Below are 25,053 nucleotides of genomic sequence, written 5' to 3'. Positions count from 1 at the left end.
ATAAGATCTACACGAGACAACAGTGTAAGGTGGCACCATTGAGTAGAAGACATGATGACTCACAATAATGTTATGATGGCATAAATAATCATTAAAGTATATATTATAAAGACGATATGTCTGCAGATGTGTACATGTTGCAAGATTTTGGAGTGTTTTTCTGGTTGTACGGTCAGTTCATAAAACATTCAATACACTGTTTCAGATCAAATGCCTTTACTGAAGGCAGATGAGACTGAGAGCGAGAGATTGATTTAGTTTTTCTGCAGAAAGTTATATTAGTTATACAAGTTAAATAAAGCATTTCATTCTCTATAAATTGTCTGAAAGGCACAACAAGGCTTTAACAGTGGACACTATTTTCCTCTGTATGCATTTATGATTTAATATAATTCTTTAGAGAAAATGTTTCCATGGAGCATGTCATTTCATCCTGATCACATTTAGCATGCAGTGCAGTTGAAGCAGGTACTATATTATGCAGAGTGTTTTGTAAATATTAGCAGACAGAAATCAGTTTGCATCGAAGGACACTAGAAGAATGAATTTGATAAGTATAAGTACCCTAATAAGACAAAGGTGTTGCAAAATAATGATAAATAATTGCATGTTGTGATAATGTCTTGCCAGGAACAAACAGTCACTCTCACAGAGCTTAAAAGCATATAATCATTATAAAAGATGTACAAGTTACTGTTAGGGCACTAATGATGTGCCTGCCCATTGTAATGAATAAACATTCAAAAACAATCAAAATGTAAACGGTTCATTAATAAGTATTACCTTATTAGTTTGGGTTTGCCATTTGGGTTGTGTGTTTGATCAAAAATAGACTCTTCGAATCTTTCGTCTCGAGCGCCACTGTTTGGTTACTAAGCAGAAGCGCGGCTCACACGAAGGAACGTAAGGGGGCGTGACTTTGCGTCTTGCGTCATTCGACGTCGCATTGAACTCTGAATCTTTAGCAGCAACGGGTAAGTGGTCGAAAACAATGTTTAGGGCTAAACCTCGCACGGAGAGCTGCGTTACACTGGAGATAAATATTACATAACATTCTTTAGAGTGGGTTTTGTTACTTTTGCAGTGAGCGTTAAGGGTTCCGCTCTCTTTCTGCAGCTTTTGTACCAATTGCTTTTAGTTTGGCAGGCTAACGTTAGTCATTGCATGCAAAGCGCATGCGCAGACTGTCATTCCATCTGTCCAGATGGTAAAATACGAATTAATTTGTTGAAATGAAATGATTTGACAATAAAGATTAAAAAGGGTCTTATTTATTAACACTCAAACAACGAAGTTAAGTTGTGCATATGTTTTTGTGAATGTGCATCTTAAAACATTGCCTTATATTATCCATTTGATTTCAGAACTTGGGTTTTCTCCGAGCAGTAAGAGGTGCAATGGCGTTGACGCAGACATCCTCTAATAAGTGCTGCGGTGGATATCAGAAAGTGTTCGAGCACGACAGGTGACATTTGTCATTGATACCTGATTGAAACAATACCTTCCGTTTTTAACATGAAATCTATTTTTAGCTCCGAGGTAAAATGCAAAATGAAGTTTGCCATTTACCTTCCTCCCAAGGCTGAGAGCTCCAAATGTCCAGTGTTATACTGGCTTTCAGGTGATTACATCAATTCTCATTCCCTTATAGTCAGTGATAGTGAGTATACACTAGTGTCCTAAAGTTTAGACTCGTTTGAAATATTATTTCATGATCCCTGTGAAAACTTGACTGTACTTGATATGATTACTTATAACAATTTGACTAAAAGAGACTTGCTTTGATGTTTTTTTAGGTTTGACCTGCACAGAGCAGAATTTCATCAGTAAAGCGGGGAGCCAGCAGTTAGCCTCTGAGCTTGGACTCATCATTGTAGCACCAGACACCAGTCCACGTAAGCAGACAACATGAACACGACTGTTCAGAGTCTTACATCTCATGAGAGATTACACTTTCACAATGTGCATTTCTTTTCTAGATAATCCTAAACATGCATGGGTCAAAAAATAGTATTCTGGAACAGAATAGATCCTGGGGCTGAGGCCATTGGGATGTTATTTTTGTAAATACTTGCTGCAACATGCGGATAAACAAATAAAAGTCTCCCCTGAGGACCAAATGGCATTCTCATTGGATAGCTTAGTTCAGTGGTTAGTTTTCTCTTCAGCTCCAAGTTCAAAAGTGGAGACATACAGCTAATGTAATGTAAATCTGTATTACACTTAGAGAGAATTGAGCCGGTAGTTTATGCTTGCTTGTAGTTTCTGCTGTGATATTTTAAGACCTAAATTTTACCGATTTAAACAACCGAGCGATTCTTTGAAAATGAGATTATTGTGTTTTCATCAGGTGGTTGTAACATTGAAGGAGAGGATGAAAGCTGGGATTTCGGTACAGGTGCAGGATTCTACGTCAACGCCACTCAGGAGCCCTTCAAGACAAATTACCGCATGTATTCGTATGTGACAGAAGAGGTGTGTCTGTTTAGTCGTATTTATTCTCTTCTAAAACCGTTCTGTCTAGTAGCCACATAAGCAGCTGCTTTCTAATGGGCAGTTTGAAAAGCGTGCAGCCCTGTATAAAAACTGTTAGGAATAGCGCAAGATATCGTTGAACCGAGGATTTATTACCCTCAATTACACATTGAAAATGCAACCTCAAAATGTGTATTTTTTTGGTAAAATGACATAGATTTGCATTGTGTGCCAAAGGTTGAACTAATTTTAACCGGCATGGCATTTTAAAAACCCAACGCTAATGGCTGGATTTGAACATTACCAAAAGCATTTGAAAAATAGTGCAGACACAAGAACATCCTGTATGAATGACCCTTAAGACAGCATGACATTCACTGAACCTCAGATTTAAGAAGTTTAACATAGTTGACAACTCTTATAGCGGTCAAATATTTTAAAATGTGATATCATTTTACCACATACTATTTAGGACATTGTGTAAATTGTAAGGCATAAGAGCCCACAGCTATGTAGGTTGACCGGTTTTTAGATCAGTTTGTTAAGCTCAGTTTGTTAAATATTTAAAAATATGTGTAACCTTTTCCTGTTCTCAGCTTCCACAACTCATAAATTCTAACTTTCCTGCTGATCCAGAGAAAATGTCCATCTTTGGTCACTCCATGGGGGGTCACGGAGCACTCATCTGTGCCCTCAAGAATCCTGGGAAATATAAGGCACGCCACCATAGACACAACATGTACTTGCATAATTTTTTCACTGGTTTGAGATTCAAATAATGAACTTTATATTTATTTCACGCACGTGTTCATTTGAACAGTCTGTGTCAGCGTTTGCCCCCATCTGTAACCCAATGCAGTGTGCATGGGGACAAAAAGCGTTTTCTGGCTATCTCGGACCTGACAAATCCACATGGGAGGTAAGAAAATAGTATATGGTAATATATGCATATTTTTTCCTAAAACATTTCAACAAATATCAGCATTAACCAACATCCTTTTGTATTTATTGCACTCTTCTGTCACTTCACAGAAGTATGATGCTACAGTTCTGTGCGAGTCATACGCTGGTCCTGAGCTGGATATTCTGATCGATCAAGGCCGTGAGGACCAGTTCTTGACTTCCAGTCAGTTGCTTCCTGACAATCTGATAGCTGCCTGTTCAAAAAAGAAGATTCCACTTGCTTTGCGGCTTCAGGAGGTCAGTACTGGTCCAATTCAACATGTTGTAGATGTTGTGTAATTGTGTAATGATGAAAATAGCAATGGTCATAGTAATAATAATAATAATAGTATTTTTTGGTTCTCTCAGGGTTACGACCACAGCTACTTCTTCATCTTCTCCTACATCAATGATCACATCAGGCATCATGCAAAGTATTTGAATGCATAAAACTGCCACAGATGGATGGCAATTGGCCCTTTTGCCTTCAGATCATTAGAACAGGAAATTACATCATAGTTGTGATCTTGACTGGTTTCTTGTCTGTGCACTCACTCTGTTTTTTTCCCCCCATTATTAAACAGGGGGATGTTGAACTGTAAAAACCTTTCTGTTCTTAAATAAAGTGTTTGGTTGTGATTTTTTTGTATTTTTGGTAGTGCAGTGAATGATTGTCCAGCATGAACATTATTCATTTATAACACAGTGCAATATTAATGAAACAAACTAGTCTTTGAAGGTAAAAGAATTTACTGGAAGAAGTTGGTACAAAATATACCTTATTTACAGAGGTTAAGGCAAGAGGTGGAGTGACATGCCTTACACATTAATGTACATGCACTTTAAAAGTTCACAGATAACAAAGGGCTAAAATATGCAACATTACAAAATCTCAAACACTGAAAAGACATGGAAAAATAACCTCTATTTATAAAAACTGAATTACAAAAATGCTTGGTACAAGATTCACCCTTTAGACAAAGTAGCCACATAACATTCAGCAGGAAAAGAATTGTATCCCATTTCACCATGATTTTAATCACATATTAAAGTGATTCGATCAGCCGATATATTGTAGTTATAGTATATTTTAGCGAAATGCAAAGTAGTGGAAATGCTATTACTATTTGCCAGTTGCCAAAAACAGTCCTTAATATATAAAGTGCAAAACACTGTCATTTCAAAATCAAATCCGCATTAAACCTTCTATCCAGTATACAGTGCCCTCCATTATTATTGGCTACCTTGGTAAATAGGAGCAAAAAAGGCTGTAAAAATAAATCTGCATTGTTTCTCGTTTTGATTTTTATGTAAAAAATCTGCAAAATTCCAATATTTCATTGAAGGAAAACAATTTGGGGGGAATATCACATGGTCAAACAATTGTTTTCTTCCATAAATCCATACATGTTGGCCACATTTCATAATTTCATATTTCATAATCTCCATGACCTCAATTTATAAGAAAAACAGCTCCGAGTGTTTTCTTTTCAGTCTGACGAGGTTTTCAAACACATTAAGAGTCATCCGAGTCCATTCCTACATAAAGATTTTCTCCTGATCCTTCAAATGTTGGTGCTCCCTCTTTTTCAGTTCATCCCACTCATTTTCTTCAAGGTTCAGGTCAGGGAACTGGGAAGGCTATGGCAGGATCTTGATTTTGTTTTCACTGACCCATTTTATGTTGACATGGATGTTTGTTTTGAACCAGTGTGCTGATGGAAGATCTAACCTTGACCCATTATAATATTTCTAGCAGAGCAAGTCAGGTTTTGATTTTTATATCTGTTGGTATTTGATGTAATACATGATGCCATGTATCTGATCATAGTGTCCACTGTGGACTAGGGGCAATTTTAATCCATGTGTGCACCAAACCTACCTTGTGCTATTGCTGCCATTTTTTTATATTTCATATGGCCATAGAGCCCAGTCCTGGTTGAAGTTCCAGTATGGCAGATTATTAGTGGAGTTTATTTTGCATGAGAGCAGAAGATCTGTTTCTTGAGCAAATTCCACTAAAACTTCTTAATTATTGCCTTGATGTTGGAAATGGGATTTTTTATTGTTTCCACCATTTCCTTTTAAATCCACTTTCTATTTTTTTGTAACTCAACAATCTTTTCATCCACAATCAGAAATATATTCTTTGGTTTTAACCATTGTGATGACTGGTTAAGGGGGTTTGGATTTTGTGTTACTTAATAGTATTCTCCTTTTAAATAAGAAGTCATGACTGGACAACATCATGTTTCTTGTCACCATGATGTGCTCAGAAATGTACTTCAGAGATATTTTACGCATAAGAATTTCTGGGGTGCCAATAATTGTGGTCAGGGTGTATCAGAGAAAAACATGTGAATATTTTTACAAGTGATATTCCCCCTCCTTCAAATTGTTTTACTTGAATGAAATGATGTATTTTTTTAGATATTTTAAATAAAAGATCAATATGAAAAACAATGCTGATGTATTTTTACATTCTTCTTTTCTCATATTTATCAAGGGTGACAATAGTAGTGGAGGGCAATGTAGTTTCAATTGTTTTTACACCAAAAAAATGATGTTGTAGGTAAATGAGCCTAGTCTATAAACCTAAAATCAAATCAAAGTGTTTTTATATCACTGGACAATACTAAGAACAAAAAGTCTCCAAAGATACAGCAGTGAATGTCTATAGGACACAAACATTGATGACAATTAAAGCAGAACTATTTCCGATGAAAGCTCTGCGAAAAAGGATCTTTATATAAAATGGTAACTCCGGCCTAAAATGAAAATTATGCTATTAATTACTCACCCTCAATTATTTTAATATCTGTAGGACCACCATTTTTCCATAAAACACAAATGAAGGTAATTTTGGAAGCTTTATGACTCCTCCTTAGATTGCAACGCAACCAATCTTCAAAGCGCTTAAAGACATCGTTAAATTGTCCAAGCGACTCCAGTGGTTCAGTATTAATTAATATAGTGTGACGAGAAAAACCATAGACTGTATAACATATGGACGGAGTCTGTGACGTCACTCATGGGTTGTAAAGAGGAAAAATGAAGCTTTAATTAGGCGGAGCCGGTCGTCACCATCTTGGCATCGCGCGTCACTCCCGGATAATCGAAAATGGGCAAAGAAGCAGGACGTGGGTAGAGCTTAGGTGTTTGGATGCTGAAACAATCCACGGCCGCCAAGTTCGACCTATTGGAGGTTTACATTTAAACGCTTGAAGCGGTTTACAGCTTACTCTTGAGGTAAATTACCTGAAACTACACAAAACATGTGCATGTGAAAGCTAAAAGGACATCTATCACTCAAGTGGCAACGCCCTTAATTATGCAGATTTTTAAGGCTTAATATAATCTAAATGGATGAGTTATAAAAAAATGAAACCCCCTCACAGTTGTCATGAAGGGCAAAATTACCTATATAGACCAAATAAAAAAAAGGCTGTAAAGTTGGCCATTTTGAAATGGGGCTCAATGAGATTCTGCTCTATTTTCGTGACGCCTCTAGCGGCCAGTCGGTGAGTTGCAGTTTTGGTTACTTCCGTGTTGGTTTCATTATTCACTGACAACATCGCAACTATAACCTCTTATGATATGATTTACCCCTGCACTGCATTAAACCTTTCGAACAGATTTTAGTCCTATTACTTAAAGTATAATAATGTAAATTTACATTATTAAGATACAAAGAGAGATTTGGTTATTTTACAATACAGATAACCACCACTGAGAAAGAATCAGTATTTGGATTATATGTAAGGCACCCTCTGAAATGAGTTATAGAAGCCTTAGAATGATGACTGCTGTAATATGAAAAATCAGCTGACATTAATATAAGAAATTTAAATTTGCTTTAATTTAAATGAAAACCAATAAATTCAAACATAGGCTTTTCTCATTAAGACATACACATCAAATGATCATGTCCTGTCCGTTGCACATTATTACTTTACAAATCCAAGTTTACAACCTTAAAAGTTCCTGTGAAAATTATACTTATGCTTGTGAATCGAGTCTTTAAACATTAGTTTGATACATGAAAACAGTTTTGGCAACTGTCAAATAATCTCCAATGAGAAACCAGCTTTAGCAATTGGTTTGATTCATGTCTGAATCGGCTGGAGCTGAAACTTTGGACATCAACCTTACTTAAGCAACACGCACAAGTAAAACAAAGTAAAAAAATCATTACATACAAACAAATATACATAAAAAAGTGCAAACATGTGCTCTCGTTCTCTCAAAAAAGGAACTCCTTACAACCACACATATACAAGTGAAAACAACAGTAGAATTTTGCTTTCTACTGCACAGACAAACACACACAAACATATCTAACAGGTAAGCAGAAAGAAGACCTTATGAAACTAGTGAGGCCACACCTCCCCTGAGACTGAACACTAATATCTCCCAAAAAGTGTAAAAAATAAGTGATAAAGGCTTTTAGAAACACACTGGGAGACTGAGTGTTTTACACTAAACTTCGGCAGACAACTGCACTGCCAATAAAGGCTCAACAGACATCACATAGATATATAAACTATCAGAAAATATTCTTTTTTTCCAATTGTGTACATCTCTTAATTAGTGCCTTAATAAATATAAGTGTATTAAATAAAGAATTTCAAGCTAATGTTGCATATACGAATATGGCCTTGGAAATGTTAAGTCTACATTACATATATTAAAGAATGGAAAACATTAACATTTACCTGTAGTTGAAGATCAGATATAGAAATACACGTTTGGTGGAGGTCAGTCGGCAAAAGAGGAGTTAAGAGTGTTGTGTCAGCTGTGTAGATGTGCGTTTATATGCTGGTGTATGTGTGCGACTCATGGGAAGAGTGTCTGTTTGATCGAAGTCTCATCTAGTAAAGCTTGGACGGTGATGCCAACTTTGATGAGCCCCTTTTCCAAAATGTGATGAGGCAGACATAATTTATCCTGGAGAAAGAGAGGGATTGACTGAAATTAACTGAATGTTATGACAATGAAAATAGTATCTCTCTTTATACACAGTATATATATATATATATATATATATATATATATATATAAATAATTATGCAATTTACTTGAAATTGCTCTTTGTGAGCGCAGACTCTATAAAATCTATTTTAAGACACATTATTGAGTACTCACCAATGGCTTGAAGGGTTATGGAAGAGTCATGACAATTTTTACACATGGTATAATTTCACAAATAGAGTAAAAACCATTCAAAATGATGTGGCTCAATACAGTTAGTAAAACTAATAAAAGACTCGCCTCATTTATCAGTGGCATGAACATGAAGTATAAAAACACACTTTCCAAGACAACATTCACTTTAAAAATAAAACCACATAGGTGAGAAAAACTTTAGATTTATTCTTTTTCATTTACAAGTTCATAAAAACCACAAAACTTTACAAAGTCCATTAACAGTCCAGCACTAAACATGATTTAACACTAAGAGAGTCAAAGAGTCCATCTGGTAGCACAGAAACCATCAGAGGACAGAAGCTTGCGTGAGCAGACACTTGGACCCATGCTGCCAAATTTTAAGACGTTTAAACACTGTTTTGCCCCTTGTAGCCATATGGGGGGGAATGACTAAGAACTGCTTTCCCAATTATTCAATTTTCAAGGACCTTGACACCGTCACTATTGCTTTTATCAAACTGGAAGATGAAAGCAGGACCAATTATAATGGCCAACCACTGTGATCACACTGATATGGTTCAAAGTATCTTACAAAGAGGGGATGTCAAGAGCTCATGTGGCTTACAGGGGTCTCAGTGACATCATCACAGTAGACTCATTTAAATGCTCCTTCACACGCTTTCAAATCTTCCTTTCATCTGGTAGGAGATGAACAGGACCATTCTGTCTTGTGAGATAAATATTAGAACCTGAAATACGATCACAGGATTTTCTAAATGAGAAAATCATCTATTGAAGAGAAATCCTACAATGCATACTGATGCTTTCCAAAAGCAACTTAAAGGGCCAGTTCACCCAAAGACGAAATTTCTGTCATCATTTACCCACCCTTATGTTGTTCCAAATCTGTATGAATTTCATTGTTCTGCTGAACGCAAGGGAGAAATTTGGAAGAATGCTTATAATCCATAAAGTTCTGGGGCACTATTGACTACAATAGAAGGGAAAAACGATGGCAGTCAATTGTCCCGCATAATTGTTTGCTTTCCTGCATACTTCAAAATATCTACATTTGTGTTCAACAGAACAATGACATATTTACAGGTTTGAACAATTTGAGGGTGAGTGAATGAAGACCGAATGTACATTTTTAGGTGAGCTGGCCCTTTAAGTTCATTATACACAACCACGACAGTGTTAACTTATTAATAGCAACATTTGCTGGGTTTGTTTTCATCTGTTTTAGTATTTTTAAATAAACAACGTTTGACCACATACATGAAACCCCTTCTTTATTTATTTATACTGGTCCGTAAAATGGTTCACTCTGCATGTCCTTCAGCTTTCCTCTCTAAGCAAAGATACATGAACCCTATCCAGAACACTTTCATCAGAAGATGTGGAATTCTGGATCAAGTATGAATTTACAATGACTGCGCAAGATCTTTGATTTTTACAAGTCTTAACAATAACCGATAAACATGATAGAAATATATATATTGCAAGATGTGCTGGTTTGTGACTGCACTTTTTAAAACACCGAAAACGAATGCCAATGGATTATTTAGCCCTTATGCTAATGATTAATGTTCATTATCATAGATTTTACTGCACCACACAAGACTGCAATGCAAAGCAATTTTTTAGCTGTAATAACTGACATTTGTGCCAGCCTGTGTTCTGCATTTCTGTGAAGCGGACATAAAGTCTGCTTGCTTGCTGAAGATACAGGTTGGACAGGAGGAAAGTATTTCATATGGGTTTGTATTACTTTAGTCATGCAAAAGCTGATAAATATACTGCTTTTATTGTTAATATGTTTTTAAAGTACCAACAATAACAGTATGACAGTTGAATACAGTTTAATACTACGACTGCTGAAATTTAGCTTTACGCATTGTGTTTAACAGAAGTGAAGATGTGGCATTTTCATTCCTATTTAAAGTGCTCAGTGCACCTCTTATAAGTATTTAGCCAGGACAAAAATATATATTTACAAGGCAATAAATAACTCTTCCTCTAACTTACAATAGCATATTTATACTTCAAAATCTGTTTCTGCATTACAAAGCACAAGTTGATCTTATAAAAATTTCATTCGTGTTTCATGTGTTATGTAATATGTCAAGATGTCTGTCAAGTCTTGAAATATTTAACTACACTTTCATTACCATCTAAATGTGCTTCACCAACCGAGCACTAACTTTCTTAAACATCCAAATTCAAAATGTGCTTTCACAATACATATTGTGTTGTCCGTTGTTTTCTGTGCATGTACGTTATTTAAATTCACTCCAGCTGTAGGCCACAAACAGCACCACCAGACAGAAAACGTGTAGCAGACTGGAGCCAATCAGATCCCATATTTGCCAGGAAGGGGGCGGGGTCTGCGTGGACTCAGTGATAAGCTTCTTGACCTCAGTCTCTTTCTCCCTGTCACTCTCCACCTGTCCTTCCTTATGCTTTGGTTCTGTGCTCTCCAGCATGAGCAAGGCGCCGACCACGGCCCAGACTGGCCGCAGGTTACACTGCAGGACATCATAAGCCGAACAGAGAGAGGACTGAGAAAGAGGGAGATTGAAAACATGGGAATGATAAAAACCAAAAAGAACCAGAAAGATGAAAAGGAATGGAGTAATAATGAAGAAATGAATGGAGAGAAAAACAAAGAGCGAGAAAAAAGAAAATGAGAAGAATGAAAAGAGATCATCCATCCAGCAACAGAGAAAGAAAAAGGAAATATGCTTAAGCCAGTGATAAAGATTAGACTTCTCTGAGCTCAAATGACACAATTTCCTGAGAACGATTCTCTTTCTAAGGCCTAAAACACTCGAGCTTATTCTCTCTTTCAGAGGGCAGCTGTGGGAGCAAGAGGAATGTCAGGAGAGGTGATGTTAGCAGATGCACAGATGACATGGTGGTCAGCATAGCAGGTGAAGAGATGATTGAATGCCAGGCGCAAGTCAAGCTACAGCATTAAACAGGTTCAAAAGCAAGAGAACTGCAAAGCCGGTCAACTAAAGCAGAGCATATCAAGCTGGACAAACTTCAGCTGCTGCATAACCACAACTCACAAAATCTAGACCACACTGCAGAAATAAACAAAACAATGACATACAGTATATGATATATTACTGCCAAGACCTGCCGAACAAACAAGGTACGCTACTGTAAAGTAGCACCAAAACAAGCTAAGAAAAACTAGCCTAAGAAAGTATGAAAGACAAACAGTACGAACAAAGCTAGCTGTCATGCAGACGCCGCTGTTACTTACAGACACAGGCTATGAAGAGTACTGTAGATACAAAACATGTAGAAGCTTCCTGTATGACGCTAAGCAAAACAACCTGTTATGAATGGCTTGGACCAAGCTCAATCCATAAAGGAAAGACAACATCTGGGTTCATCACCTTTGTGTTTTACGAGAAAGGTCATGGATTTAGAACTGCAATGTTAAAATATGACCGTTCACACAAACCACTTTTTTTGTTGCTGTTTGAGTGATACGAATGAAGAGTCTATTAAAAACAGTGGATTTTAAATTGACTGACTCAGTTCACATACTCACACTAGGGTGACCACCACCCAACAAACCAATCGTGTGGGACAATGTGGGACACCATTGAAATGAAACACGAAACTGTGATATAATAACGTTTTAGCTTATAAAATAATTTGTTATTTAGTCCATTCTAACTACAATATAATTAAGATAGAATGTTATATAACATATCAAAATTGAATTGCGAATTCAATTTAAGGTTCACTGTCTCTTAACTTTGAAGATCTTCTCAAAAAGAGAAAACTAAAGGAATTATGAACATACAAATAAATGAAAAAGAGTTTCTCTTTTAAAATGTATAATTTTTAAATAATGAATTTAATGATTTGCAAATATTTTTGATTTAATACACTAACCACAACCTATTGGCTAAACACATTTTCAAACCCACACAGTTTACAATGTTTTAGAGAGTTTTTATTAGGGAAGTTTACATGGGAGGCGTGCCACCCGATCATATTGACACCCGCCGCAGCCTCCTGAGGACTGAAATCACTGCTGTCTTCTCATACATTGCATAAAAGTCATTGCGTTTGTATGAGTGTGGTGTGCACCAGGATGCTGCTTTTGGTACATCGCTGTAAAATAGTTAAATTAACAATGGTGCAAACAAGCGTCTCATGTGCTTTACGGGTTAAAGAATGTGTTTCTTAATGTGACACAAAAAAAAAACAGACCGATGAAAATGCGTCGCGTTTTCTCACAATGTGACGTGCCGGACAAGGGGTGAAAATGCTGTCGTTACAACGGCGGTACAAAGCGGGACGGGTGGTCATCCTTACTCACACACACAAATAAATATTGATTCTCATCTCGTCTTAAGATATTATGTTTACTATACAAATGATTTTTGTTGAATTTATATTGAGTTACTTGTATATAGTTAATAGTTGTAGTTCAAAATTATTAAATATATATATATTTTAGTCAAACAGAAACCATATTTATTTTTCTCACAGACTTGATTTTTTTCCCCTAAATATATAAACCATTTAGCAAGATCTAAACAACACTGGTCCAGGAGCACTTCCTGTTTCAGATTTTTACTACAAACATTACAACAAAACACTACCACCAGAACATTAGAACTGCATCATTCAAATATTATGTGAACATCAAGACTTATTTATGTGAAATTTAAAAATACAACTTAAACAGGGTGTGAAAAAAATGAAATGTTGGGAGTGCTGGACATTTCAAAAGCAAAAGTGATCGTAGACCAGTGTGAGGCAATCTCAGCTGCTTTAACCAATCGGATTAGACATGGGAGGGGACTAAAGGTGATAAGAAAATAAGAAATATTGTCTGTCAATAACAAAATGTCTTATTAATACAATTGGGATGGAATGTGGTCAAGATTGTTTCTTATTTAGCAAGTTACCATTGATATGTGAGAGATACAGATACATTTTTATTATTCATAATTATCTGCCTTTAGCCTCCTGATACGCCTACACATGTCTCAACTCAACTCAACTTTATTTATATAGCGCTTTTTACAATTTTCATTGTTACAAAGCAGATGTCAACGTGTGAATTTTTGAAGACAGCATTTTCTGCAGTGCAACAGTGATTTTGTGTCAGATTCATAAAACTCAGTTCAAAATCAGCTGAGATTAAATGATATTTCACTAAGACTTGTTTTTAAGGACCCTAACTTGATCAGTAAATGAATGCTTATTTTGATCAAAAGTTATCAATATATCACTAAAAACTTGTAGAAACAGTGGGTCCTGAAAAACCATTTGAATTCTAGTCATTTATAAAAAAGTATGTAATTATTCACCTCAGGGACTCCCATTTTCCTGCAGGCATCCAGAAAGTTTTCAACGTTTCTGCGGCACTTCGCCATGCTAAGCTTGGGCTGCAGGTTTTAGATGCACAGGAAAAGAGAGAGAGAGAGAAATCTCATGTTAGCACACTTCAGTCTAAGGATTCAAGTCTTGAGTGAATGTTTACTATACATGATTCAGAGACACACCACTGCTGGGGATGGCACGTGGATACTTCCAACTGAACGCGGTCGAATGTGATTCACTAGATGACAGAGCACGACCCCGTCCATGAGAGATGAACCCAGATCTTCAGGAAGAATCACTTTTAATCTGCTTTCAATACTCTGTCAAAACAAACATGAGTTTACATTGTCATACAAATCTGTTTCACAAGTTAAACAAGTACAGTACAAAAGTGTGCGGTTTTAGTTTTTGTCTGTATAAAGTTTATTTCTATAGCACTTTTCAGTTTCGCAAAACCTTTACAATATGTATAGAAAACATTTTCAAAAAGAATAAAACAGTAAAACGAGATAAAGTATGAATAATAATAATATACAACTTCTAGGAGACCTAAGAGACCAATTAAAAATTATTCTAAATTTCCTATTTATTTGTATATGTTTATGTAAAACTATATTTTTTTGTTACATTCTGTAAACTACTTTTCTCCCAAATTTTAAATAAAAATACTCTTTCTATTTGCAGAAAATGAAAACTGGACAAACAGGTCAAAATAACAAAGAAGATCCTCTGTATTTCTTAAGGCCTCAAATACTGCCAAGAAAACAAGTTCATATTCACTTTTTAATGAATACAACGTCATATTTTACATATTTATCTATATTTAGGAACATTTTCCTCCCTGATTTTGATCACATGTTTCTTGTCATGCTGTCAGTCTTTCACATTACCATTGAATAACTCTCAATGTTTTTCCACGGCTGTAGAAAGGTTTCAGTGCACTATGAATATATAGAGAGAGACTAAGAGAGATTTCTTTTTAAATATTTTGAAGTGAAACGGCATAGACATAAGAAGTCCATATAACCTCTCGCAGTTGTTCTGTGAGCTCCAGCTCCTCTCTCAGTTGCTCCATCTTTCTCCTCATGGTGAACTGAGGATCCGCTGATTCCAGATTCTTTTGTGTCCTAAAATATACTGTAACACACAACTGATCCGTCAGCAGCCTGCAGTAGAAACATTACATAAATCTTAACATAAAAGAGCCTTTTCCTCTTCTTACTGTAGCTGCCCCATCACTCATAAACAAGACTGAAAATCCTCAAATAAGCAACAACCCACAACATTTAACCTGAAGATACAAAGTACGGAAAGCAATTTTCAACCTTAAAGGTTGATTGATATTTTTTATTTTAAAACACAGAAACTACACTATCCTAACAAATAAACATTTTGACTAGCGTATGACATTAGCATGTTGCCAAGTTAACAACGTCACGCTCTAGCAAAAATGCCAGCATTTAAAAGCACAGAATCAAATGGGGTAAAATATTCCTTTTTTCTTTAAAGTTTGAGGACCGTACCCAAAGAAGCCTTACAATGCACCCTACTGAGGTACCTTACTAGGTTTTTAAAACAGAGCACATATCTAACGCCTCACTTATTGAATATTTCACCACAAGGTGGTGCACTAGACATGTTGGCGAGCTATTGAAGTAAAACAGTACAGCACTCCATACAACATGTGAGTGCAGTTCCAACGACTCTGTAGTTGCATAACTACTCATCCTGTGAGGAAAATGAAAGGGAGACGACAGTATTTCACATTGCAGAATGCAGTAGAAACATCACAGGGCTCTTTCTGCTACATCTAACATATTTCTTTCTTCTGGTCTCAGCTTGAGCCATGATGGGACAGTGACATAACAAGCACATGCTTGAGTTATTTGAGTGGCATTAGAGGGCATGTGTGTTTTTGTGGTGTCACTGAGGAGAAGGATGAACAGATACTTTCAAGTGCTAGGCCTATTTTCTTGTTAATGTTCTGTCATTTATTCAATGTTGAACCAACTACAAATAACAAGAAATAAGCAATTGGTAAGTGGATTCTTCAGCAAATTGTAAACATTGTGGCTCTGTGAGAGAGAAAGAGCTGACTGGGTGTTCCAGAGTCAGGGCACATTCAGAGGCAACATACGGATACAAATCAACACACCTCTATCCAAGAGGAAACACTCCAAAGTCTATCAGGAAGTTACAAATTCACAGTTTTCCTCTTACGCCTCAAGTAAAAGACACTCTTAAAGGAACACAAGCACTTTTAAGACCAACTGACAAACAGTGGGTTCTGCTATAAGCAATTTGTTCGCTTTATACTTCAAGACAAGGTATAATTTGGACCAATATGGAATCTGCCACAGCAGCATTTGAGTTTTACGCAGCTCATGTTCGTTTATCAAATACTCGATGGCTAATTTGAGTGTTTTCAGCTTTCAGAGTGTTGTTGTATTATCTGCTTATAATAACTCCATTATCAACATGAAATCTAAAGTGACAATTCTTATTTGTTTATGGAATATTGCTGCGTTTAAGATTTTCCAATGCAAGTCATTATTTTTTTAGAATAGAATCTTTTATAAAAACATCAACTTCCCTTTTCAAACGACATCTCTCCGTGACATGTTTCAGCCTGTTTAATAGTCAGGCCTCCAACAATCCAATACATTTCCGAAGAGCGAAATCAAGCTCCGCCCTACATTTGTCCCCATTCCAGAAGCTCTATTCACTCAGATATACATCTCATTTAGCAAGAAAAAAACACTGCAACTTCTTTTTCATTCAGACTTTAAATCCATTCTGCAGGATTTCACATATTTTAAGTGTATCTCAAGATAAAAATGAAAGGCAGAAAATGGGATCTGCTAGTACATTAAATCCTAGCCATTAGTTTTCATCTTTTTATTAGCAAACTGCTCTCTCCCTTTTCCTCTCTTATTCACTCCACCTGCTCTATTGTAAGATGATGAATATATGATTCTGTCAGTTTTTCATCTTCTGAAAGCATTTCCACTTAAATGGAGGTCTGATTTTCCCTCTGCGGCCATTATCTAATGCTTCAAAATAGCAGCTCTATAAATACACACAGCTCCGTTTAAAGCCACTCTGCCACCCAAAAATTCAACTTGAACGACACCTCTATCACTTTTATCTTGTAAAGACCTTTTAACGGAAATGAATTTCTAAAACCTAGAAACGTTTTAAAACTCTTATTCAAAATGTTTTGCCAGTTTTATACGTAGAATATCCTAATTACTTTGCACCTAAATTCTCTAACTCAACTACACAGCTGTTAAAAGTGCAATGAAAAGAAAAAATAAGACAATCAGAATAAATTCTGAATTCTTGAAATGAATGACTTTTCTTGAATGAAATAAGAACCAAATAAAGAACAAAACACTTTTGAAACGAATTCCACCACTGGGTGATGTAGTGAGCAGACCTACCACTGCTTTGCATGTCTCCTTCAGCTGGTCTAGGGGGTGTGTCAGTATCGGTAGGCGGGGCCTGTATAAGGTGAAGGGGAGAAGGCGGAGCCAAATAGGGCACAGAGGGTGAAGCTGGACGCAGGGCAGCAACATAAAGGGCAGTGCCAGAATGAGAAGTAGCCAAAGAGATTTTCATTGCCAACCCATAGAAACAGGAAACCACATGTAAAAGCCATAATTTTCAGGGATCGGTCAGGAAAGCAGAGGACGACAACCAGCAATAATTTGTGTTGAAAAGCATATGGTTGATCAGGCAGGCAGAGGGAAATTAAGGAGGAGAATAAACGGGAAAACGAGAAGAAAATGGCAAACAAAATGAAATGCGGCACAATGCAAAAGAAAATGGATTAAAAACAAAAAGTTCAATGTTAGCAGAATTTCACAGTACCAGTTTTGGCATGCTGTTAATATTACTGGTACATATGGCATGACTATTGCTGACTGCTATCAACTTTAAAACTTCATGGTACACAAATTTCAACAGAACACACATAATGCAGCTTAAATGTTAGTAGGGAAGCAACAAGCAGCATCTATAATGCAACTAAAGCTACATGAAACTAAACGACAACAAAACAGAAGCCCTAGGGGTCATATTCAATTGTACTATGAAAGGATAAAGAGGTCTGACTGTAATATTGTGCGGCTGTAATGTGCGACAGAAACTGTTTTGTTCGACTGTTTTTTGTACCAAAAAAGATTTTAACACACAAACATTTCTGCATTCTTTAGTCTTTCCTTGTTCTGAAATGTGCCGATTTTCATGAAAGAGCACATCAACCAGCACATTGGCATCCTGTTTGTTAATTTCTTACCTGTTCTGGGCTTTAACCCGAAGGGAGGAGAACTCAAGGTGGGACTGCAAACTGGGGTGCTGTCTTCATTCTGAAAGATGACACAAACCGACACTTTTAGCCCTAAACCAGTTCTGAACTATTTGTTTGACAATGGTGTCTGTGAGAATTCTATTCCTTTTGTATTCCACAAAAACATAACATATGGATCAACGTGAACTCTGAATCCTCAAGATGATTTACCTTGATGACTTGATTCTCAGAACCATCATCTGCTCCATCTTGTTCAATCGCGTCCCCCTAAGAGTGAGAAACAGGTCATGTGATTCTTGAGGTGATGCAAGTCAATAACACATCAGCTTTTTATACAGAGTGAAACAAAGCATCGCTGTTTTCTGTTCCTACATCACTCTTTGTATTTGCTGCTTCATTTGTTTCGCTGTTTCTAACGGTTTGTTTCTGTTTTGTTCTCCTCTAAATGGTCAAGAAAGACAAAAGCTTGATTCTCAACCCTTGTGTTAACTTGAATTTCTGCCAAACCTATATTGGGAATTTATGAGCGCATGGAAGTTATATTTGTTATGGACCAATGCACTACAAACACAGTAAAACAAACAGAAATGCGTCAAAAACCACCGATATCACACAAACATAAACCGTAAGTTTACAACAGGAATGAGGCCAACACAGCGAAAACATCAAATATGTGATTCTTTTTAGCTTTCCTGTAGCTCAGTGGTAAGAGCATTGCGTTAACAACCCAAAGTTGTGGGTTCGATCGCAGGGGATTGCACATACCTATGTATAAATGTATAGGATAAAGCAATGTAAGTCGCTTTGGATAAAAGCGCCTGCCAAATGCATAAATGTGATTCTGTAGCCCTGTTATGGTACATTTGGCACAAAGCACACATAACAAATGCATTCACATCCAATGTTGAAACATTTCAGACGGATCAACTCCAGTCGACACATCGTGACCTGTACAAGTTTCCAAAGGAGCATTTGTAGGTTGGATGGCAGGGCTAGGTTGCTGTGTTACCTGTTGTGCCATGTGCAGGGCATACTGCTGGCATGCGAGCTGGGCCTCGAGTCGGGCCCGTTCTAGAATGTACTGTCTCTTCCTCTGGAACTCCCAGCATTCTCCAGGAGCTGCCTTCAATGACAATTACTGCCCTTAACATCAGCACACTACAGCTAACCAACCAAACCAGTAAGAAAACAGCCCTGGGAGTTAAACTGAAATTGTATTTCCTGTAACTATAACACAAACTCTCAGGCTAAATGCAAACAATCGGCTAAAAATAAAAACCCATAAATGTCACAGTGACTGCTGTCTATGAACACTCACTGCGTTAAAAACAGTATCCGTTATTAATAGTCAATATTCAAATGATAATAGCTTAATCTAGTCAAATAAGACCACAACACAGCAAAGACTACACGACACACAAACAAACTACACAACCAAACCACTTCAGACAGCACGGCACAACAGTGCTGATCTGGGATCAGAAAGGCTACTGTGAGTGGACAACTGCATAATTTGGTGCAGTTTAGGTAAAAGGGTCGACCCTTCAACAATAGCCCACGGATCTCAGAAGATGTTTGGAGAACACTGCGATCCACAACAGCACCACAAAAGGAAGTGAACCAGAAGTTCAGAGGAACCAGTATGACTGGGCAGCCTGGAAGGCCCCCTGTAAACAATGTTCCCTCTCATTTTTGTTCTGGAACATGTCATTTATTTCTATCTTTAACTCTTACACAAGAAAACCGTTTATAATATACAATGAAGATCAAATTAAGGCTTGCACATTTATTAAAATGAAAACTATATTGTGATATTTTAATGTATAGTATAATATATAATACAATATAATGAAATATAAAATCTAATCTAATCTTATAGGTTTTCTCCAGACTTTAAAAGACAAGATAACTTATTTTGTGAAGATTACTTTTTTACACTAACTAAAAGATCCCTGATGTCCTACTGTCTCCAAATGGGAATTATATATCACTTCCACACAACATTTTCATATTCAATCAATAGAATGAACTCTAGTTGTAACACAGTCCATTTATTCAGTTTCTATTTAAGAAATCTATAGATGTTTTTAAATCTGCATTCCGTGAGCTTAGGGGGAACATTGCTTGTAGTAAAACTGGCTCATCAATGAAGATTGAAAGGATTGAACAGCTACAGACACACACAGGCACACAAACACATGGATGAGGGTTTACCTTAGATGTCATCTGACCCTCATCACTCTCTTGTCCACTGCAAAGACAGAAAACAAGTATAGAAAGAAGAGAAACAAAGCAAAGTAAGTGAAGTTCACATTACCAAACATGGTGTGAAAAATATGATTGTGACTTTACCAGCAGATAAGATTGAGGGACAGTTGTGACTTACTTGAGTGACTCTTCTACATTAACCATCTCCACAGGGTAGAGCCTAATACCCGGCAGATCAGCGGAGTTCATGTTCACCCTGCACACAAATCAGTTTTAAAGCAGTCAAGAAAACAAGAGTTAGAAACAGTCCAGTGGTGTAAGAACAGACAGTGCAGCCGCACTTGGGCCGTGAGGCCGAGGGCCCGGCAGCGCACGCAGGTCTTGCCTATATCGCAAGCTGGCCCCTGGCGATGAAGTGACTAATGACTATATTTATATAAATATTAAAAACATAATAAAAGAAAGCAATGCTTGTGTGCCTTGGTGGTCTTTTTTGCAAAACCTTTCTAAGTTTTGGGGTTCTAATTCACCCTCGTACATTTTTTTTCTCATTAAAACCAAAGATGATCATCAGTGATTGCAGACCTGTCAACCTTGGAATATTTTTTTGAGAACCATCAGCCAAATAGACAGAAAACAGGTTTTTAACATATAACATATTGGTTGTGAAAAAAGCGTTGCAGTCACATTCTTTAAAATTACTTTTATTATTGAACACAGATATTTAAATGTAAGAAATATTTGTGTATATTGTGTGAGTAAATAATATTCAGTGAGATACCCTCGGTGTGAACCAATCATTTACTTTTTACTTGCAGTGGCACTTGCTCTTGACTGCTTTGTACAATTTAGTAAACTAGTCTCACATATCTCTACTAAATATGCTAAAAAATAATAAAATATTATTTTTAAAAAGTTTTTCTGACATTCATAATAAGCATTAATAAGATAAGATTTTTTAATTTTCTCCGCTGTTATGCAGTGTTATACATATCATGAAAAGTACAGCTTTTACAGAGCCAAAACAAGTATTTTGGATCTATTTATCTAATAAAGATAGAATTATATGGCTCGTTTTTTGTTTGTTAAAAAGCAAAGGGAATGTTTTCTCATGTAATAAAATTTCATATATTCCATGGGCTCGTTTAATTTTTTTAGGTGGTATGCTGCTTTCTCCCTCCCTGTCTGTGTCACCGCATGATGTCCTTTTTTGCTGCAAGTCATGCACACACTCACGCACAAACACCTCTCGGTAACTTTCTATGCTGCACACATGCACTTCCTGGCCTGCCATAATCTACTTTAATAATTATAAACTTGAATAAATAAATAATCTCAAAAGTTTGCATAGGACATTTTATTTTATTGACAATTATCGAGAGCTCGATTTTGCAGAGCGCTCCGCTCTCTGAGCGCTCTCCGCATTCAATCCGCTCCGCTGTCAGGCGGATCCCATTTTCTGAAAGAGAGCGGTGCTGGCACGCCGTTTATGAGACCAAAACTTGATGCTCTCTCGCAAATATAAGTGCACGTTATTAAGTGTGAGAATCCACCAGCGCAATCAGTACCTATTGTACTTTGTAAAATCATGGTAACTTTTCGTGAGAGCTCATTTATAAACCAGAAGTAATGTTAGCGCATCTTCCGGGAATGTGCACGTTATCAAATGAGCCCGCGAGATAATCGACTGCATAGGATTAAGCCAATTCAATATTTCAACTTTCCACATCCACCCGATCCATTTACCCTAGAGCTCAGAAGACGTCTTGACTCTTCGTTTAAAACAATGCGTCAGAACGTGTGGGTGGAAGGGGATCACGCAGGATTTTGTGGTTCTGCCGATTTGCTGACTCTTGTTATTGATAGATAGGCCATAGGACATGTCAATCATCGCCGCTTTCTTTTGGGGGGAAGAACTCCGTGCTATGATTGGATATTTGATGATTGGTTCCATTTTTCTGTTGCTTCTTTATACTGCACGCAGCCGCCATCAGGTTTTTGCGTAGTTAAGAGTGACAAATCGTACCAGCGTACTTTGAGGTCAAAATGCGTACATGCTACGCAAAATGCGTGCAGGTTGGCAGGTCTGGTGATTGTGTCCACCTCATATTTAACTGCGGAAGTAAACGATGTGACCTACTTCCGTTTTGTTTTGAGACTTCCATATTATTAGCCGGCGGAAAACAGTTTTAAAACAGCTCTGGTTAATATTTTTTACACCCTGTATTACACAGTGGGAGGATGAAGTGGCCTGATATATCAACTGAGGATATATTCAATTACTTCCAGTTGACGGGTCTTCGAAGCACAGACGTACCAGTAATGCACAGTGGGAGTGTCAGTCGAAATTTGTACATGACAGACCACAAATTTGTGTTTTTAAAAGCAGATGTGAATACCAGTCGTAGTGGAGCATACATTCCTGGATCCTTAAAACTAATAACGGAAGAATGGAGACAGCTCGTTGCTCTTTTATCGCAGGTCTCCACCGAGCTGCAGCATACATCACACCTTTCTAAAAACAACTCGGAACATACTAACCAATAACTATCAAATCAATAGCTACGTCGTTCTGTTTTTAATACATTTCTTGAATACATGTCTTAAGTCTACTTCAATTTTTGGATAAGATATTTTATTTTAGTTGGTTTAAATGAAGTAGATTTGACACACACATGCGCTTATATGGGTCCCCTTCTAGAGATGAGCGCTGTGTGTTTGTATATGCTTCACAACCCAGGATGCCTGTCAAAATAGCCTGCACTAGGGCCCGTCATCACTATGTTACGCCACAGAAACAGTCCATACATCAGCTAAGATGTTTGACCTGTTGATCTACCTGTTAGGATCCTGTAGCATCTCCACAGCCTCCTTCAGCTGGTTGATCATGTTGACCTTTGACCTGTTGAACACAGTGGCACATTCTGTAAGGTTTAACTGGAGATCTTATTGAGTCACAGCTCAATATTTTTTTCTGCTGGACTATTTGGGGCTGTAGCTTTCAATTGTACTTGCCGGTCACAAATATGACAAAAAGATTGTTTTAGCAACATATTCCAAAGAATTAAATATTCCTATTTTTCATTAAACATTCCTTAAAAAAAGCTCTAAATGTCATATAATCCCAAAAACGTTTCGACAGGAAAACAATGGGAAACATCATGAAACATAAAATGAAAATTGTCAATTAAACTTTTAACACTACAAATTTTAATATACAATTTCTATAAATAAATGATTTCATTTGCATTCATTCTATAAAAATGTATTTAATAAACGTATTTGATAAATTAACATCATGTAGTGACTGTGTAGTCACTGACCCATCCTTTATGTTAAAGGGATAATTCACACAGAATGAAAAATCTCTCATCATTTACTCACCTTCGAGTTGTTCTAAATCTGTATACATATCTTTGTTCTGAACACAGAGAAATATATTTGGGAAAATGCTTATAACTAAACGTATCTAAACACCCATTGACTACCATTGTAGGAAAAAAACAGTGGTAGTCAAACGTGTCCCAGAACTGATTGCTGTCCTACATTCTTCAAAATGTCTTCTTTTGTGTGAACCAAAGAACCAAAAAAAGTATAAAGCAATTTTTCCCACTATTGGAGTCGAAGGATGTTGAGAACTGTTTGGTTTTAAGCATTATTCCAAATATATTTCTCTTTGTTCATCAGAACGAAGAAATGTATACGCATTTGGAAGAACTCGAAGGTGAGTAAATTATGACAGAATTTTCACTTTTGGGTGAAGTATCACTTTGAGCCCTGTCAGATGAAGTAAGAACACAAAATAAATAGCCAGACACAGATGGACACAGACATATGTATAAAACATGTGAAATGTACAGAAGACATACGTTTGTTCTGAAGTCCAGTTGCCGTCTTCCTCTATCCTGAGTGGCTCATCAAAGTCAGCACTGCGACTCTTCAAATACACACAAACACCACACATCAACTCCAGCTGCACACTTCATCATGTGACCACAGACTAAAGGCCTGCCTGCCGTAATTCACCATTGAGCAGATCTGACACCGTCTGTTCCAGACACACTCACACACACAATGTTCCTTTAGACACTGACTGCTTCACAAGAGAACTGCTCATGCCCAAATAAACACTGCCTGCTGTCATACCAATCCCATGATGCAATGTGATGTTATCAGATTAACGAACAGTAACTGGCACACAGAAATCTGAAGTGCAAGAAAGGGGCAGAAAGGATGACAAGAAAAGAATAGAAAGAAGAAACATGTGCAAATATAGAAAATCAAACAGTGAGGAATGAAGATTAACATTCTGACGAACAAAGGAAAATTTAAAATACTTTGGCCAGGACTTGCAATAAACTAGAACAGCTAGTTTTGTGATCATAAACTAGAACTATAATGAGAAACAGACAATTTTACACGAAAAGAAGAAAAGCAGCACAAACATGTCAAAAAAGAAAATAAAGTGGGACCTTTTCTCATAAATCTTTGAGAATAGATAAAAACTACTTTTATAAACAAAAAGTTGTATATACTGTACTGTAATGAAAGTATGGGGCAAAGGCAAAGCAAGATACAGTTGAAAAACCAAAGAGTTTCAGAGAAGA

The 25,053-nt window shown here is 36.8% G+C and overlaps 2 protein-coding genes across 9 annotated transcripts in view; one reads left to right on the top strand and one right to left on the bottom strand.

The window, feature by feature from the left end:
* The first annotated feature begins 929 nt into the window (after window positions 1–929).
* Window positions 930–4,056, top strand: esd (esterase D/formylglutathione hydrolase). Of its 2 annotated transcripts, none has more exons than XM_056754137.1 (9): window positions 930–974; window positions 1,365–1,465; window positions 1,533–1,621; window positions 1,797–1,895; window positions 2,351–2,475; window positions 3,072–3,191; window positions 3,296–3,394; window positions 3,508–3,675; window positions 3,787–4,056. In XM_056754137.1, exons 2-9 carry the CDS (start codon window positions 1,398–1,400, stop codon window positions 3,865–3,867), a joined length of 849 nt encoding a protein of 282 aa, XP_056610115.1. In that variant the 5' UTR covers window positions 930–974; window positions 1,365–1,397; the 3' UTR covers window positions 3,868–4,056. The 2 variants fall into 2 exon arrangements, with proteins under 2 accessions (XP_056610115.1, XP_056610114.1); XM_056754136.1 differs by lacking the exon at window positions 930–974 and adding an exon at window positions 1,087–1,207.
* Window positions 4,057–7,254: 3,198 nt separating this feature from the next.
* lrch1 (leucine-rich repeats and calponin homology (CH) domain containing 1) overlaps window positions 7,255–25,053 on the bottom strand; it is a 42,225-nt gene continuing 24,426 nt past the window's right edge. For 2 of the 7 annotated variants that reach the window (XM_056754130.1, XM_056754129.1), the window contains exons 10-21: window positions 24,316–24,383; window positions 23,286–23,348; window positions 20,625–20,702; window positions 20,453–20,489; window positions 19,248–19,361; window positions 18,449–18,505; window positions 18,227–18,296; window positions 17,370–17,483; window positions 14,954–15,063; window positions 14,109–14,246; window positions 13,914–13,991; window positions 10,357–11,126 (exon numbers count right to left, since the gene is read on the bottom strand). In XM_056754130.1, the coding sequence (XP_056610108.1) occupies window positions 10,845–11,126; window positions 13,914–13,991; window positions 14,109–14,246; window positions 14,954–15,063; window positions 17,370–17,483; window positions 18,227–18,296; window positions 18,449–18,505; window positions 19,248–19,361; window positions 20,453–20,489; window positions 20,625–20,702; window positions 23,286–23,348; window positions 24,316–24,383 (1,209 nt within the window). In that variant the 3' untranslated portion in view covers window positions 10,357–10,844. Of the gene's footprint in view, window positions 8,365–10,356; window positions 11,127–13,913; window positions 13,992–14,108; window positions 14,247–14,953; window positions 15,064–17,369; window positions 17,484–18,226; window positions 18,297–18,448; window positions 18,506–19,247; window positions 19,362–20,452; window positions 20,490–20,624; window positions 20,703–23,285; window positions 23,349–24,315; window positions 24,384–25,053 lie in introns of those variants that run through there. The other 5 variants (XM_056754133.1, XM_056754135.1, XM_056754132.1 and 2 more) reach the window with 5 other exon arrangements.

The sequence above is a fragment of the Triplophysa dalaica genome, chromosome 8, assembly GCF_015846415.1.
Source record: "Triplophysa dalaica isolate WHDGS20190420 chromosome 8, ASM1584641v1, whole genome shotgun sequence".
Classification (NCBI taxonomy): Eukaryota; Metazoa; Chordata; class Actinopteri; order Cypriniformes; family Nemacheilidae; genus Triplophysa; species Triplophysa dalaica.
The sequence above is the reverse complement of the archived record's forward strand: the minus strand, read 5'-3'. Positions and strand labels throughout refer to the sequence as shown.

Coding starts and splice junctions, on each gene's coding strand:
- esd (XM_056754136.1), top strand. Junction 1,466..1,532: donor AAAGTGTTCGAGCACGACAG/GTGACATTTGTC, acceptor ATCTATTTTTAG/CTCCGAGGTAAAATGCAAAA. Junction 3,395..3,507: donor CTGACAAATCCACATGGGAG/GTAAGAAAATAG, acceptor GTCACTTCACAG/AAGTATGATGCTACAGTTCT.